The sequence below is a fragment of the Ornithodoros turicata genome, chromosome 2, assembly GCF_037126465.1.
Source record: "Ornithodoros turicata isolate Travis chromosome 2, ASM3712646v1, whole genome shotgun sequence".
Taxonomy (NCBI): Eukaryota; Metazoa; Arthropoda; class Arachnida; order Ixodida; family Argasidae; genus Ornithodoros; species Ornithodoros turicata.
In genome coordinates, this window is record NC_088202.1 from 108,688,349 (window position 1) to 108,707,260 (window position 18,912).

At 44.9% G+C, this 18,912-nt stretch overlaps 1 protein-coding gene across 5 annotated transcripts in view; it reads left to right on the forward strand.

Annotated features, from left to right (window-relative positions):
* The window catches only part of LOC135385939 (ETS-like protein pointed), a 100,810-nt gene extending 86,214 nt beyond the window's left edge, over positions 1 to 14,596 (forward strand). For 3 of the 5 annotated variants that reach the window (XM_064615575.1, XM_064615573.1, XM_064615577.1), the window contains 4 exons: positions 1,991 to 2,059; positions 3,999 to 4,229; positions 8,241 to 8,540; positions 11,268 to 14,596. In XM_064615575.1, coding sequence (XP_064471645.1) covers positions 1,991 to 2,059; positions 3,999 to 4,229; positions 8,241 to 8,540; positions 11,268 to 11,608 — 941 coding nt within the window. In that variant the 3' untranslated portion in view covers positions 11,609 to 14,596. The remainder of the gene's footprint in view (positions 1 to 1,990; positions 2,060 to 3,998; positions 4,230 to 8,240; positions 8,541 to 11,267) is intronic. The other 2 variants (XM_064615574.1, XM_064615576.1) reach the window with 2 other exon arrangements.
* The last annotated feature ends 4,316 nt before the right edge of the window (positions 14,597 to 18,912 follow it).

Sequence of the window (18,912 nt, forward strand, 5' to 3'; positions counted from 1 at the left end):
GATCACAGTTGTCTCGCGACGTAAAGCCACGAAATTATTGAATTATTATTACAAACCTGCTCACCTACTTGTTTACTTAAATTTACGCCACATTTGCGGCCGCTATGTAATACTAATAATAAAAATAAAAACCAATTAAATGGAATAATCCAATGAAAATGTGGAAAGAACGTTCCCTTCCTTCGTGAACCTTGTTCTCGTGCGCGTCGGACACTTGGAATTTGCATACGGCACCACGCAAATGACATTTCGCAGACTAAGTTTGAGCGTTGTAAGAAATATTTCTCTATGTCCGGTTGTTCTATCACGATTGTGGTCAGCTTGATCAGTCAAGATATGCAGTGCCAAAGACTTTCGAGCTACAACGTGCTACGTATTTTTTGCTATAACTTCACGCTCGAGACACTCGCTTGTCCCACTGCCGTCGCACCTTTCCTCGGAAGTCGCCGCCTCAGCGAGATAGATATTCTCCGAAATAACAAAAATACCAGCGAAGACGTTCTCGGTATCGTTATGTCGGCGTGTGTTGCACGCACAGAGGGAAGGCCCGTGTTCACCTTCTGCACCAGAGATAAACGCCTCCTTGGGTGCTTGCTCTCTCAGCATTCTAGATGTGCGAAGGTTCTCCCTCTCTTATGCGTTTCCGCCCAAAGCTTATCGGAACTACACAGGCGCCTATGGAAACGGCCGGAGTTCCAAGCTGTGACGCGGCTTCTTGATCAATGCTGCTTTGCGATGGAACTGACGCACTTGGAAGCGTAGGTGTAGCGCGTGTTATGCGCTTTTCCATCTCTATGAATTCCCGAGAACCTCGCGACATCTGTCATGTGCGAGACAGTACAAAAACTGATACTCTCAGGACATTAACAGCTGGCACCTGTCATACGAGAGACATTTCCAAACCTGGCGGTTATCCGGGACGATCGCTGTTCATTGTTGTTAAAATACCGATAGTTAATACAGTCACCTTCCGTGAGTTAGCGTGGATTTTCACGTTTGATGCATCCTGCGCACCACGAGAAAAAGAAAAAAAAAAAGAAAAGAAAAGATAAAAGAAGAAGGAAGGGGGGCACGCTAATATGTAACTGCGAGTTGAGTTTTTGCGCTGCTGAGTGCGAACCTTGTGCGAAACGTAGGCGGTACTAGCAGCACGAAATGAAGTGAGATCAGCGGGAAACACCGAATTACTACATTCAATGCGGCATTACGAAGGTGTCCAAGATCAAGAATTGACAAGAGCGGGTCATGTCGGGAAAATCCCCTATGACAGACGACTTTGTTTCTTCAACTTTCGAGAACTGCAATATTGCCGGGCGTAATGAATATAGGGAAATCGCGTGAGGGGAAAACCAAGAGTCGCTATACTTTGCGAGGGGACAGCGATACCGACATTGTACTCTTACAGTTAAGACTTGGGTAACTGTTACTTAATTTGAAGGCAATTTTCGTTTCTCGTGCCCTTCAGGTCCCGCTTCAGCGCGTTTTCCACGAAGCTTTGCATGAGTCAGCAAAGTGGGAGCGATTGTCTGGAACACGAAACTATAGCAAACTTCGTCGTTCACTATAGTTGCTGGTGCCTTTATTCACTAGTTTCACTCTTCACACGGGGACTAGTTCGAACGATAAACAATAAACAATGGGAAGCGATTCGGTCTGATAGACGTGCATCTATCACAACAGCCAGAATGTAGGAAACTATCCACTCCAGTTTTACTACATTTCACTACGATTACACTATAATTCCAATTTACAAAAAGTCAGAAGTTGTAACACATTACCTAAATGAAGAGGAACGGATTTTTATTAAGTCGCATAAGGCTGCGTGATTGTTCTGTATTTCTTGCCCATTTCTGTTTCCCAAATGTCTTCAAGGTCTTGTCGGTACCGGTTTTTTGACGCCGTACACAGAAGAGTTGTCTGCGTGATTTGACCGTATTAGTCGGTTAGGCACCGCACCTGAAATGTTCCTGTTTTCTCCTCTTTGCTTCAGGTAGTTTAGCACCACGTGACCTCGACCGTTACTACCAGGAAAAAGTGAAAGAAAATGGCAGGACAACGGGTACGCATACATTCTGACTATTCTGACTTATTCTGTTGCTTTCCTGCTCAACGTTTCTTTACTTTCTGCCGTGTTGCTATCGTAATCGCATATTCTTGTCCTTTATATCGAGGGAAATTTTGCTTGTCCATAGTATAGGAGCCGATAGCACGGAAGACATTTTCTTCGAAGTGCGTCGTTAAACTTTTCTGTCGAATTCAGCCACCTAGCGAATCCGTGAATTTGGTTGCTTCATATACGTGAAATATGATATGTAAGCTCTGAGCCTCAGGCCTAGAAACACGCGCGGGCTCACCCACACTTCCAAGCCATTACTCAATTACTGCATATTTCATACAGAGACCCTGGTTATAATGAAGTCGCTTTTTTTTTAAATATTGCCTTGTTCGAAATCTCACGCTGTCCCGATCGAAAGGTATGATCCCGATTAATCAAAGTGTCCTGCAGGCCGACTCCACTTAGTGCGAAAAGCAGCCGGCGGAGGCCCGTACGGCAAACCCAGTTTACAGTTTTTTTCTCTCTCTGTCCATATAAATGAAAAGCTCTCAATGTGCTCATCACTAAGGTTTCTTTACTGCCTTGAATGCTTGTCTCACTTCGGCTACTGACACTGTTTTTGCGGCACTTCGGCGTATTGCCGCTCATATTTACTTTTATTTCCCCGGCTCTGTTGACTTCGTTATAACGGGGGTTCACTGCACCTCTAATATGCAGACTTGCGTGCGTATTTTCGGAATACGTCGAGCCTCGATTTTAGTAGGTCTTGCAGTTTGTTTGTTTTCACGAAATGTGACGCGAACGAGCAAATCATGGAAGTCAAACAGCGTGGTTGCTAAATATTATTTACAACATTGCAAACAAAAGCTGAAAGCGGACGTCTGCAGCGGACCGTTCCTGTTCCCCTTTATTAAACTCTGCTGTCATTGCTCGCCCAACAGAGTTGATACGCTTTCGTGGATGCGGAATAATGGCATTGCGAAAGTTTTCCGCCAGGATCAGACGGTCTGCCTCTTAATGGTCCTTCTTTTGGGAGCCTTTTTTTCTTTCTTTCTGTGCCTTATTTGGGCTATTCGTTCTAACATATGGAGTTTAACGAGCGAGTTTAACAGATACTGGGGCGATGAAAGGGATGGGTGGATCTCAATCTATCCGTCTGTGTCTCTTTGTTAATGCGCGGCTCCTTTTCAGTATTTCACTTTCGGTATCCATTTGTAGTCTCAGTCTCTGTTGGAGAGGCCCCCAGATTTTGAGCACACAATTTACTTTGGTGACTCTCAATGAGTTGATGACTTTGACTGGTAAGTTGCAGCCCTGGTTGACAGGTCTGGAACAGCTGAACAACACTCTTGCGGACGACGTTGGCGATCGTGTTTGAGAGCGTTCGGACGGAATAGACCTCTACCTGTTTGTCAACAAATGGCGTCATAATGTTCGAGAGCGCCACGAGTTTGGTAGAGTTGAACTACGTTCAAAGCTAGTGGTGAACAAGGTCGCGCAGAAAGCCACGGTCTTGAGGGGATTACGATGGTCTCTGAAAAAAACGCAACCTTCGGTCCTACTTTTCTTTCAGTAGGAGGCAGCGAACAATTGCCCATTCGTGGAACCCAGCCCTTCCATTCCGATCTGTTTTGGTTTCGGTGTGTCTACCAACGTCATTATGACGTTTCTCGGGTAGAGGTTTATTGGTGGAGGAGCCGCAGAACGTCGAAGGTTGCTAAGCATTTTCTCTTACTCTATATGCTCTCGGACGCGCCATGCTCCGCAACATCAAAACGTTACATAAAATGTCATAAATATCAACCACGTAAACGATCAGAAGCACATAGGTTTTATGTAAGAAACAAAGTTTTGTCCTGACGATGTGGTCGAAGTCAGTTTTACGTATTCCGAAGTTTTTGACGCTACGTAATCATACGTGCTATTTTCCTTCTCTTTCAAGGTGGTTACAACCATATTAGTGAGTCCCTCCATACCCTGAATGACATGAACCAAGAAGAGATGGGAATGGGCCACAATTCGTACGACGACCCTCAAGAGTACGGCTTGGAAACACCGCAGTCTCACCCACAGTATCTGGACAGTAGCCCAGAGTTCTACCCATCCACATCAGCAGTACTTCATGAATCAAAGTTTCATCCCACTTACACAACTAGCAAAGAATTTTCTAGGTGTAAGTACCAAATTCTGGACTATTTTATAGCCTACATCACATGTAGCTGAGTACCGTGAATTTCCGCCGTTGGGGAGGGCTCTCGGGCGAAACGCACGGGACAGATAAAAATGGGACGAAAGATTAAAGGGACAAAAGAAAAAAAAAACAATACGGGAAGATCAAATTATGATTTATCGATATCGATGGTCAACGATATCGCAACTCTATTTCTGAGTATGAAGTGAAAATAAGTGAGCAAAGTTCATATACGAAACGTAGAAAACGAAACATAAACCATTCAAAGGGACGCCAGTCCAGTCATTGCTATTGCTCCTGAGACGTATGTGATTTCTCCCAAGGGCGCTGCCCGCGGGAACCGGCAGCTTCACTGGCGGAGCTGGCAAGCCTTCCAGGAAGGCCTTGCGTATGGAAGGTTCCATGGCGGCATACTAAGGGTGCGTTGTTTATTGGATTCCAGCAAATCGGTAGGGACTTCTCTTGGTGAGCAAAGCTGCCGCGGCGTGATTCTCGTAGTGTCTAGCCCGCGACTTCCGTTCCTGAATTCGAGACTTCAACACTAGAGATTCTCGAGGATCGACTCGTGAAGAATCGAGTCACGATTGAGTCGTGCGAGTTGTATAAACGAACGCACCTTAAATTTATGTAGAGAGCTTATTGTAGCAACATGGATACTTGGGGTAGTTTGTAGCTTGATAAGGTTCGCATAGCGCAGCAAAGTAGACGAGGGGCAAAGACAGAGGAAGACACAACACGACAGTCATCTGTCTTTGTCCCTCGTCTACTTTGCCGCGCTATGCCAACTTTGACAGAGTTTAGATGCCACCCCTTTTGATGGGGTGCGCGTTAGACATTGTAAAAAATGTCCCGAAGAGGCGGTGTGCATTATCTATTGGTGCGCGTTATACATCGGAGCTTTTCCTAGAAGAGCGGCTCTAGAAGATTCTGTGCTACCTCTAGTCTCGGACCCTGCCTCAGACGCTTGACAAAGCTGTAAATCGTTCATTTAAGTACCATGTTCGAGAAATATGGTGAAAAATTAATGACACTCGACGAGCAGAGGAAAGAGGAGACGGGCATGCCAACAGCGAAGTGGGTCCACGAAGCTACTACACTACTAAAGTCTACTACGCGCTGAACCTGTCTTACCGGACTTCTATGTCTTCGATAAATATTGCATCCCGTCCGCAATAGATGTAATAAAAAATCACTAGACGATTACGATAGCCGGTAATGCGAAATTTGAGCGCAGCTGTTGAGGTTGAGTTGACACCACTGCTTTTATTTTCCACGCATGGTACTTTCTTCAGGAAGCACTCCTATCCCAGTTCTTGATGGTCATGATAGTCATGAGCGTGTTTTATTGCACTTATATAAGTAGGCAGAAGCCGCAGACCGAGCGTGGCTCATTCGACTGCTCTCGTAGCACCCTCATCCTTCACTTTCCTCCTCTCCCCCTTCGCTTTCGCCGTCCCTCTTTCTTCGCTTTCCTCCTCGCGCCCTCTTCACTCTCGCCGTACGCCCCCACGCTGCTTTCCTCCTCACGCTCTCTGGTACTTTCATCCTTCGCTTTGCTCCTCGTTCGCTCTGCCGGTTACAACGCCGACGCCGCTCAATCCAGGAACGGGCGACTAAAAGCTGCGCTCTAAAATTATTGGCGCTCGACGCACGGGCTTTGATTACTGCGGATAATAAGAGTGGTGTAGTGTAGGGCTTACAGTTTGTGTGTACTATAATGACGCTGGTATTTTCACTGGTGCATCGACGCGTGTCATACATAGGACATTTTCCGAATTCCGCTAATTTTCGGGGGTGCCCGTTATACACGGGAAAATGCGCTACATCATGGCGGCAAATCCGCTGTGACGCTCCCCTATGAGTGACGTCATGTGAATAAAGCCTATTTGGGTACCCGATTTCCCATTCGACTTGCACTTGCGTTGCTGTAAAACATGAGCTAGAAATTCACATTGAGGCGAAGCTATTTTCCTTCGCTCCATTATAACTCAGGGCAAGCTGTCACGTCAATCTTCCCGGTGAAATCGATGGCTTTCATGGAAGAAACATATTTAGAAGAAAATTGTTTTTGTAGGGATTCTATAGGAACTTTACATAGGGAAGGGGTAGGAAGGGAGTTGCCTCAGGACAGAAGCCGCCGATATTTCGAACAGAGACTGTTCTTCTTCTGGGCACCGTCCTCATCATTGGCATGGTATTTAAAGGGTTAGGTGTGACGTGTTTAAAGGTTCATGCGAATTGTGGGTCAACAGCACGGAGGGAAGAAAGGTTCCGTACGGGTTTCTACGGCCGGAGTGAATGGCTCCGGCCGTAGCTGGCCATTCACTCCGGCTGTAGCTGGCCATTCACTCCGGCCGTAGAAACCCGTACGGAACCTTTCTTCCCTCCGGGCTGTTGACCCACAATTCGCATGAACCTTTAAACACGTCACACCTAACCCTTTAAATACCATGCCAATGATGAGGACGGTGACCAGAAGAAGAACAGTCTCTGTTCGAAATATCGGCGGCTTCTGTCCTAGGCAGCTCCCTTCCTACATCTCTACCGGTTCGCTGGATTTCTACCCATTTACATAGGGAAGAGTATTTCATCCCAGTTATTCATTCACCACACGCATTACTACAGGTACGTGGTAGAGGGGGGTGGGGTTGAATCCCCACTGGGTACGCCCATAGTTCCGGGCAGTCCTGTGCCCCGGTAATATCCTCCACATTTGAGACCACTATATATTTACTTCGAGCGGCCGCGTTGTCACGTGCTAGGGAGGATTCACGTGTGTTTCAAAACGCAGTCTCCTAAGCGTTGGTGGCGCCACCGGGAAGAGCTTGTCACAGATAGTCGAGCAGCTGGCAACCTGCGTGAAAACGCGTTCAGTTGCTGTTATCTCAAGGTTGTAGCAAACATTTCTTGCGCTCTTCGTGCGCTGTCAGATCATGAAACACTTCTGCTGAAGTCCGTCATCGGAACGACAATAGTAGAGATGGGAACGGCAAAAGAAGCGATGTTTGCAGGCAAGGGACTAACACACCTGTCCAAACTTAAGTAGTTATTTTCATTGATTCTGTAGTTTGCGCATATTTAAAGCTTATGGTTGACAGCTTCAGCAAACGGCAATCTCTAGTGACAATGAATGAATTGACGTAGACGACTACACACGCAAGCGAGCGCGAAACATCCCCGTGAGTGTTAGTGCATCGTACGTTATCGCCTTTGCGTACGCAAGGTATAGCGTGGTGGTTCTGCGCACTGCGCGAAAGCTGTGTTTTGTGCGTGCGCAGAAGCACAAACGCTATCCTTACGCACGCAAAGGCGATCGCGTACGATGCACTAAAACTCGATCTCTATTGCCTGTTGAGTTCGGCGGTCCCTGGGGCCAAGCGGTTGGTTGGGTGGAAAGCGTTTGCGGATCTGCGCTCGGAAGCTGCAGTGCAGCATAAAGCGGTTCTCGAAAAGCGGCTGGAAAACTCCTCGCGGACGCTGCTTCGCGTGCGAGACGCCGCGGCGCCGCCTCGAGAAACGCACGTTGGAATCCAATTAATTTAATTTTCATTTTCCATATTTCGTGAGCTCTCTTTTGAACACAGAAAAAGCAACGACTGATCGAGTTGGATGTCTTCGAAAGCAAGCTACAACTTTCTAATGGTTTCGAAAACCTTGCAACCTGATGCCCCTGGAAGTGATATTTAAACATTGGTTAATAATTCTTAACGAATTAGCTCATTAGGCAAAATATAGAAATACTCCTAATTGCAGAATACAACCCAATTTTGTTGGTTACATTATCCTCTTAGAAGCATTTTCGTCGTTTTTCATTCATGGGCACTTACACAAAATCTGAAGATAGGAATTGTCATGCCCAGCTTGACGTTGAAAGGCCAACATATAAATGCTTTGCCTTATGAACGAATTCCACAGAGATGAAGGTTGAGTGCTGACTGTGTACAGTAATGCTTGTCAGCAATGTATTTATGGCATACTTATCATACATTGCAGCACGGTACTCTCATCATGATATGGGCATGCCAGAAAGGTACACACCCCACCACTACGAGCCACCTCTTCAAATGGTGCCCACAGCTGTACAGAGCCCCGCCGAGCAGTGGGTTGCCCACCAGAATGGTTCTGGGGCACTTTCTGTCAATGGCCTGTCACATCATCATCCTTCTTCATTTGGTGGGCTTCATGGGATGCGAGATGGTCCTCTTGGTCATTTGAGCCCTATTCCTGGACCATTACGACAACATGGTGACAGCAAACCTGTCATCCAAGCAGCTGTTCTAGCAGGTTATTCTGGTGTGTTCTTCCAGTAACTCGTTGTCTGGGGCAGTGGAATCATGCTACAGTGACATTTCACACACAAATAAGAAATAATATCAGTCTTCGAACCACATCCATGTTGCAAATTACAGTGCACCCATACGGCCATTAAAGAACAGGGTTCTAATGCCACTAATTGCATAGTAATATTTTTAATGAGTGTGGTTATATTTAGACACTGAATTGACGTTGAATTTTATAGTTGACTTTGTCAGCTGAATATGTTTTAATTTTGACTGGTCACATACGTTTTGCTCATTATTCATGGCAGTTTTAGTCTCCTTGCATAAACGTTTTAGTTAGCAAAGGTTTGCGTACTGTAGTCGTGAAAAAAACTGAGCTCTGAGCATGCTCGTATCAAAAGTTTGTTATTGCACCGTATTATGTCTCAAGGAGCCATGCACAAGCATTATGCGAGAAGTTTGCTTGGTTGCAAGACACTCCGGATTCTCTCGCCACATTTGTGCTATCAGCAATGCTACACATGGCATGCAGGTTAGCTTCAAGGCCACTGTAATACGAGAGATTGTAATGAATCAATACTATTTTAATAAGAATATAACCCCAGCTGTTGCACTTATATTCATATAGCAATATCTTGGAATTGAGCTAAAATGCGTCTCTTTGGTTAGGTAATGTCTGCGTGACCAAGTGAACTGTGATGGATGAAGCACCAGCAATTACAGTGCCATTTTTAGACGTTGCATTGTGGAACGTTACGGTTCAGCAGCCGTATTAAGTTTCTTAATTTAGTGCTTGATGTGCATGCTTTAGCAAGCCTTAAGAACACACACACACTCTGTTGTGGCAATAACGCTGCTATATTAGAACTTCTGTGCAGTTCTTTCTCAGACTTCTCTGCGTATTTGCATGACAGCTGTGAGTGCAACATGGATGAATAGCTTTACGAGTGCAATATCTTTTGCTTGGATTGTTTAAATTCAGGCAGCTGCTTCTATGCATTGCTAGGGAACTTTTACTATGCATTTTGCTTCCACTGCAATCCAGACAAACAAAATGGCTGAGCAACTTCAAAACCATTTAAACACCACAAACAAAAGCATGCTGATCATATTATTGCTAATGCTTTCCTTGTCCTTTTTATTGCTTTGCATCAGGCACAAGCTTTGTTTGTTACTCAATGCTGCCTTTGTGCCAACATGAATAGTAGTTTCCTCATTAGACATAGCAATGGTTGTCATAAGTCATGTCTGTGTATAGTTAATGCCACGCAGCACGTGTGATCACATTCAGGGCCGTATGCTTTAAAAATGCAGCCACATGCCTGTACAGCATAGAATGTAGACCTACATGAGAAGCTTAACAAAATCTTTATTGCACCCAATCAAGGTGCACATGCTTATCCAGCCAACAACAGCTGTCATGTACACTATGGGTAAAGGGAAAAGGGGACCAAAAGTGCTTGTATCATGCACAGCTTTGTTTCTGCTTTACCGATTTTTAATGTGTGAACTGAGCTCTAGAAGTTGTTTTATCTGTTAGCCAAATGTCTGGGTCCCGTGAAATCATGTTACATATAAAAAGTCAGTTTAAAGGCAAAACACTGCAAACACAGAAAAGTTAAACGACTGTAACACATATGCATTAGAGTTGCCAACTGATTTGATTGTTGTGAGGTGTACAAAAGTTGCCTTATGCAGAATTTCAGTCAGAAAAATTTTGAGTTATCAAGATCAACAAAAACAATAAATGATCTGTACATGCACGTCCAATTTCAGTTTTTGATACGTAAGCATTAGCAGGCATATTCTTGGGGGACATCAAAAAGGGGGTATAGCAAAGTAAGGATAGCCGAAGACTCTTTTGAGTGTTGCTAATCCACTGTTGTTATGCTTCTACCTGAACTATCTGCCTCTGAAACTTCACATGACAAAGGTCTGCTTGTGGTGACTGAGAGAAGCTTCTGGCAACAAAAATTCATTCCTAACTACGTATGTGCAACTAGTCTACACAGATTTTAAGTACCAGCCAAGCACCATAAGTTGTATGGCACAGTTTTGTAGCTCTGGTTTGGGTTTGGACTGTCGATTGAAGCCATAATATCGAGGGCTTGTTGGAAAATCATGGATTATAGTTGCACTCCTAGGAATTATGCGTTCATAAAATGTCAATTATCCTCGGTCAGAAAAGCTCTAAAATTTGGAAAGCATTGCAATGTATGAAAGCATGGTGGCATTTGCCCTCGCAAACTTCTATTTCGTTGTGTTTTGAATTGTATGGAAGCTCGTGCCATTTTGTTCACTGTAAATACTAACACCCTAAAGTGTCATATATGCACAATACCTCTTGTAAATATTTGTGGGATAAGTGGACAGTACATATTAACAGTTTGGAAGTTTGAGTGCTCATAGTACATGGAAAGGTTATGTGCACCTCAGTTGGCACTCTTGGGTAATGTGCATATATTGTTATAAGGAATAAGGATACAGGGTTTGCTAGTTGTTGCTTGCTGTTTGTATGAATCAATAGAATGCATCAGCTTTGGCCTTTAAAACTAAACTAGGAGCAAGTACACTTTCTCTGTGCCAATATTTAAAGTTTTGGTGCAGAAATGTAGAACATAAGGCCATTTCTGTTTGCATGTCATTCGTCAGCAAAATGTCTGTTTAAACTCTGGCTACTAAAACCACGATAAAGATGGAGCAAATCATTCATCAGTCTGCTTTATCATTTTCCTTGCAGGAAGTGGTCCAATCCAGTTGTGGCAATTCTTACTTGAGTTGCTGACAGACAAGTCATGCCAAGGCTTTATCAGCTGGACAGGTGATGGCTGGGAATTCAAGCTCACAGACCCAGATGAAGTTGCTCGACGGTGGGGAATTAGAAAAAACAAGCCCAAAATGAACTATGAGAAGTTGAGTCGGGGCTTGCGTTACTACTATGACAAGAACATAATTCATAAGACCGCAGGCAAACGTTATGTCTACCGTTTTGTCTGCGATCTTCAGGCACTTCTTGGCTACTCCCCAGAAGAACTGCATGCCATGGTAGAACTCAAACCTGAAAAGAAAGAGGAGGACTGAAAGACTCTTAATTATAAGATGTGAAGTGTCCACAAAGTACTCCAGCTGACAAAGGCCGTCATGTGCAAGACTGTTTTGCTGGAACACGTATTCTGCAACGTGAATTTCGCTTTGGGTTCTTCATGTGAAGGTGCACTGCCGTGGGACATAGCTTGATACAGCAGTGACACAACTCATGGTCCAATGTCACATTGCCGAGACAACTGTGGGTGCCCCGAGAGAAAAACTAAATTGCCGACCTTGTGCAGTTCATGCTACTAGCCTGCATTTGTTCCAATCATAATAATAAGCATATTTTATGCAGATTTTTCAGGATGTCTAAAGATCTGATGTGGTGGTATCCAGAATGACATAGGATGATGGTGTCTGTTTTTTTTAAACGTCACTTCACTCTTTCAGTTGTTATAGGTTACTACATTAAAAAGTAACTTGAATCTATGGAACTGCAGCATGCCATGGTCGTTATAGTCACAGAAATGTTAGACTGACTTACCCTGATTGCTGAGACTTAGCAATATCAGTGGTCAAGTGCTTCCAAAATGGCTAGCGAGGTGTTCTTTTACGTCACTTTATACCTTCATTTACAAATTCACATTGAAGGTGCTTAAAGATTTCTTATAGGGAAGCATGGTGCAGAACAATGAAGCACACTTTAACAAGAATGAGGTAGCAAGCAATGCCTCAAGCAGAGAGGGAAGTAGATTCTTCTATATGGCACCTTTAATTGCAACCGCAGCATACTTCCCATGTTTGCGTTCTGCATTAAAAAAGTTGAGAAAGTGAAGCTAAACTCAACCAAAGCCATAGAGTTTGTACTAAAAGAATCGATCGCGTCTCAAGTTTTGTCGGAGATTATGGCATGAATGTAATTGCTCACACCTCACAGCAGCAATGTGCAGCACTGCTGGATCTACAGGAGGGGCCCCATTGAAAGTATGGAATTCTTAGTTGTCACTTTCAAGAATGTCGCTCAAAATGGTGTGTGCATTTGTTCATTGTACAGTAATCAAGAATACAGCACTTTTGCAGTCTTTTACTACAAGTATATTGAGTCTGAGCACAGCTAAAGGCAAAGTTTTTTTTGGCTGTGAATGAATGTGAAGTCTGTGTGTATCTTTGATTTTTGAACTGCTCTTTGAAGGAGAGTGAGTTAAATCCATTCAGTGCTAAGGCAAGTTCAGCAAGGTGGACTTCTCAAATATGTCTGCAACATACGACACCCTGTGGTGCATTGTAATGGGACAGGAGGAAATGTGCACGTGTTCTGGTAGCTGATGTCTGGATACTTCTCAATTATTTGTATTCTCCGTCTACATTTATGCATATATAATGTGGCACAACAGAGGCAAAGCAAAAAAGGTATTTGTATGGTTGTTACTGTTAATTTAACAATGAAAATAGATGTACAGTTTTGTTACAAAAGCTCTCAACACGAGGCTGCAAATGTGAATATTACGAAAGAGGTTTATTTGCGTGTGGTGTGTATTCATGTATGTATGTGTGTGTGTTTTATAGTCAGTTAATGTAGTCATTAGGATTATGCTATATGGCTGAGTGCATTTGGAGCAAAGTACAGCAAAGAGCCAAAGTATTTCATTGTGGTATTTCATCTACTCTAACCGTTACCTGTGAGTATTTGGACTTTGGTACGGTAACATACCCTAGGCTGTAAATTCTACATTCTCTACTCTTCCGTTAGTTACTGACTCGACACAGCGTATTAGAAATTGAATCACTGTCCACTTCTCGAACATGTGCACATAATTAAAAGTGATGTGAATATGCATTTATTTTGTAGATATATAAATATGTATGTAGACATTTCCTGATAAAATCTTCAAAGATAAATTCAGAGCACCACAAAGTGATGCAAAGAGATGCAGAAATGAGACTGAGACAGAAACCTGCAGTGAACAAGAGGGCTAATTATTACTCACGAGAGTTGAAAAGTTACCTCTTCCTTAATGTTTATAGTCTGTTTTCTGATATGTAAAAATTTTGGTAAAAGTTGTACTGATGAAAAATAGGTCGCGCGATCCATTTTCTTGTTTGAGTAAACATATGACCTCCCATTTTCCTGCATAGTTCCGTGCCAGTCTTGTTTTTGATAAATTTCTTTGCACCCTTGATATATATATATATAGATATATAATTATTTCTCATCACCGAGAACATGACTATTTGAACTTTGCTTAAAATAGGTGTGCTGCAATTGCATGCCTGAATTAAGCAAACTCCTCCTAGAATCTTTTAAATTCAGAGCTCCTGTGTACTTTATGGTAAAACTAAGACAGGTGATAATGCTGCAACACAACCGATGCTGCAACACAATGAAAACTAATGGACATTCAGTCGCAATGTTGCCTAAGGAAACACAATGCCTCAAGTATGCATAGCAAATGCAGAGCCCTGGGCTGAGAATATCAAGTTATTCTCCTAAATGATGGCAGAAGCTTTTATCTCCTATGCATTCCTTTGTCTTTTTTTCATTTTCCCACTTTCAGATTGTTTGCGAGAAGTATTAGGGACATGCAGTATTGTGAAGCTTTGTCTTTGCCAAAACAATGACAGTGCCTTAGTATCCACCCGTGTCTTCCGAGAGATATATTTATGATAATAAGCAGATTCAAAGCCTTTCTGGAAAGCAGATGGGTGCCTCAACATTATGATCGTTACGTTAGTGCCTGTAGCTTACTTTTCTTGACACATATTTGTTCAATGCTATGCTTCGACCTCTCGTCTTTGCCGTTTGACCTTTGGTACATCAGCTGTGCAAGTGCAAGATCTCATGATGCCTTGTGAAGTCATGCGGGATTATTATCTACAGTGATAGTATAGCAACATGTGATCTGCTGGCTATATATCATTTGTCCAAGAATGTGATTGTTACTAATGTTTCCAGTTGTTATGTTGCAAGGTAAATTCTGTAATCTTTGCAACATGCATCCCTGCAGACATCAGCATTAAAATAAAAGCACAGACACGCCATATGTGTGCGTTGTGAATATTTTTGCGCAGGGTTCCAGTTTCTGTCACCATAAAATCTGAATATATCATCTATACGGTATGCAGGAGACGCTCTCATTCACCGCTTGGAGAGTGAGCGCGCTGCAACTCTTCTGTCACTTGACTGTGCCGTGTTATGAGGAAAACAAGGACAAATGAGGAGTTGTCGTCGTGCGTTACTTAATCGCTATGCGTAGGCAAAAAAATGAGGTGTGCACACTCCGCATGCACCGAATGGGTCTATACGTGCAGCGCGTACACAGTGTGAGCACGCCATTTCCTTGCATAGGCCACAACTAAAACTCTTATTAGTGAGTTTTAGTATAACGTACGCAAAGGCGACAGCGTACGTTATAAATTAGAATAAAACTCACTATCATCTCACGTGACACTCCTACGTGTTGCTTTTTGCTATGTCTGTCCGTCGTAAAAACGCATTCTGCGTGAAAAGTGAGGCGAAGAGTCAGCGCGCGTTATGCATCGAAGTTTTTCCCAGTAGAGGCGTTGGCCGGTAGATGTCGCACGTGCTTGAGCCACCTCACAGTCACTTTAAATAGCACAAGTCATTTTTAGCACCCTGTTTTCTTTCTGTAAAACTGTTAAGTAGGCCAGTAAAATGCACCATGAGAAGAAATGGACCTGTTTCACATACGCGTCGTATAGCGGTTTTCCAGCGAACCACGCTCAGCGCGCGCCAAAGCAATTCCACGTGGGTAGCACAAAGGACCAAAACTGGTTACGAGTGGGACCGACGAACTCGTGCCGTTCGTGCGGTCTCCCCACTGGTAAATCTTCTCTTGTCCCCTTACTGCGCCATCTAGTGAAGATGGAGATAACCATCTCCGGTGCCTCAAGGTCATGCGCATAGGCCGTTGTGAAAAAGGTCCAAATGTTCACCCCTATAGAGCCATAATTATCGCAGAAATTAAATTTAAAGTACGCTGCAATAAGCGACCGTGCGCAAGGGTGGTGGAGAGCAGTACCAGCCTGTGACCTTGCGCTGACGCTACACAGTCCAGGCTCGCTGATTGGTTCAGATTATCGTCTTCTAGTCAGGGCAGTTCAGGGCTCTGAAGAAGCATTGCCCACAGCGAAACTCCTGCGGGACAATGAAATCCTCCATGCCCTTTCAATTCCGAATCCCCCCTCACGGAACAGGTTTACCGACTACAAAAAAAGAAAGCCCTCACTAAAAAAAAAAAAAAAAAAAGACAAGTGCTGACCTCGACTGACCGCGCAGACGTTATGACGTCATATAGGTTGTCCCTTCCCCTGTTACACCCCGGGTGGCAAGTTGGGAGTGAACGAGAGCGGCTGTGTTTCTGTGACGTTTTGTTTTTCTAGGAAAATAACTGCATGCATCAAGATCTATTGTGCTGTTTGGCAAATTGACGCATAAACTTTCATCAGGTGTCTTAAACTGAAAATATTTTGGATGGCCCTCTGTGCTCCTTTAAGCCATCTGCAATGACCAGTGCAGTTTTTTTTCCTGCTATTACACCCGCGATTACGGCATTTATATGCTAAGCTTTGTGCTATGTAGCCGCTACGATACAGGGCCACAGCGAATGATATCGCCGGAACTTCCTCATGTTGCCCTCAAAGTATTTCCTATGTTTGGTGGCGTACATACATGTGTTTATATACTGTCATCGTCACTTCTAACCAATTTCCGTGGCTTGGCCCTGATAAGCGCCTGAATGGCAGGCAAAGGAGGGAGCAGCATTGGAGCCACCGAGGTGCACAGTACTTTCAGTAGAGAGTAGAGGAACAGGTCGAGCACGGTCCCGTACGATCGGGTGGGAGAGAAAGAGGCGACGCGCATGGGCTTTACCTCGCACGGATACGCTATACGCAGCTTGTCTCCGCGTAGGGGAGAGGGGAAAGTTTTCAGAAACTATGTCATAACCACGTGACGAAGTGCTCACAAAGCAGCAGTAAGGGAAGGGGGTATTCGTAGGTAGGCATGGGTCGACAGAGGAAACCACGTGCGCGTCGTTACCTTGAACTGTTTGTTGTCATCCCCTTATTTGGAATGGAGATCAATGAGGTCGTTCCACGGAAAATAGGGAAGAGTGGGAAGCAGGGGAGCTGCGCAGATGGCTGACCTACTTGAATAGCGTATAATCATTCCGGCAAGGAAGTTCTCCTGGCCGCTTCGGGGTAAAGATGGGTTCTCTTCTGATCATTGTCCTTCGGGGGCTTCCTAACAAAGAGCAGTGGATTGTTCCACGGACGTCGCAGTGGTGCCTCATAAGCAGACCGTGGATCTGCAAGTCTTACATCCATCTTTTTATTTTTCCTGGGCATGTGCAGCTCCCACAGAATACTATACGTACTCGCATGTTTGGGGGGTGTATGAATGCAATAGCACGAAATTTAAAATGCATGAAAGTGTTGCATATATTATTGTATATATGTATATGTATTTATGTTGCATTTTTTTGCATGCATACTTCGATTGGAAGATGTGGGAAGAGATAAAAAATATGGTCGATCCATTGGTGGATCCGATGGATGGAAATGCGTCAGCATTAAAACTTGAAAACCCTTTTCGAACTCCCCTTCACAGCGCTACACAACCCTTCACACGACCCTACACAATGCTAACGCAAGACAGCATATGCAGGCAAACGAGCCTTTCGGGCTTGCTCCTATTCAGCTTGGCGGCGCCTTCTCGCAGCCTCAGCCTTCTTCCATCGCCGATCCTCCGCACACCTTTCATAGTTTATGGCGCGCCCACGCAGACGCATATGAAATTATCGACCACCACAGCTGTACCTCCACTGCCGGCGCCGCGTTAAAACTTGAAAACCCTTTTGGAACTCCCCTTCTCAACCATTCAACGACCCTTCACAAACGCTACACAACGCTTCACACGACCCTACGCATTGCTAACGCAAGACAGCATCCGCAGGCAAACGAGCCTTTCGGGCTTGCTCCTATTCAGCTTGGCGGCGCCGTCTCACAGCCTTAGCCCTCTTTCGTCGCCGGTCCTCCCCGCAGCTTTCATAGTCCATCGCGAGCCCACGCAGACGCATCTGAAACTGACGATCAGCTTGGCGGCGCCGTCTCACAGCCTTAGCCCTCTTTCGTCGCCGGTCCTCCCCGCAGCTTTCATAGTCCATCGCGAGCCCACGCAGACGCATCTGAAACTGACGATCAGCTTGGCGGCGCCGTCTCACAGCCTTAGCCCTCTTTCGTCGCCGGTCCTCCCCGCAGCTTTCAGAGTCCATCGCGAGCCCACGCAGACGCATCTGAAACTGACGACCACCACAACTGCACCTGCCACTGCCGCCGCGTCGGGATATCCACGTCGGGATAACCCTTTCATCCTCTCCCCTCGGAGCGCCTCTCTCCACTTCTGTGGCTACAGACACAACACGCCGCGATTCTTGCCTAGCGAGGACTCCAATGCGAACGCATTAAAACAGAACCCTGCCTGTTGGAACGGCATCTGATAGGCTCAGAATATTGTGATGGACTGACAGTGACAGGGATGCAGAGAGAAGACAGCGACGACATGAGGGGGACTGTATTGGTGAAGTTCCTGGGCTAGCTTCAATGCAAGTTGTGCTGCATTTTTCTGGAGGTGTCCTTAAGAATCCTAACCCGCACCTCCTGAAATGTATTGGACGGCGCACGAGACTCTAGCGAGATCAGACGTCGTTGCGAGATTTGTGGATTGATGGTGACCAGTGCCTCAGAACGACGCGTGCACGAGCTCGTGCTGGATGCATCCGGGATACAAATGAAAACCAGAGATAAAAATTCCTCAAGCTGGTATGTTTCAGAAGTGGTGACCACTGACGAAGCCTATGCAGGACGACGTACGGGCGAAGGGAGCGCCATATTGAATCAGTCAGCGTTGCCGCATCAGCGCTCTGCTCTGCTGCTATAGCTTAGCGGATAGCATAACGTATATACACAGGGCACTAATTATTAGAAAATAAGGCCTGTGCTCAAAGGTGAAACACGTAAACGCTACACACACCAAGCGTCCATGTACATTACGCATAACAGTTGTACGGGGAGTTGAGAATATATACGTACCGCATGCAAAAAAGAACAAAATAATTTGTTAAAGGGACTATCGCATCCGGAGACATGGGTAGGAAATGGTTACGAGAATGCTTGGCATCATTCGACAATCGATTTCACCGATTTTCACTGCTGAGAAATTTTTGGGTTTTAAAGAAACGAGCTTTTTCGATCAGTGAAACCTCCGATGACATCATTGTGACACAGGAGCCAACAGGACCAATGCGAGGGCGGCGCGCCGCCGGCGGTGTTCCCTC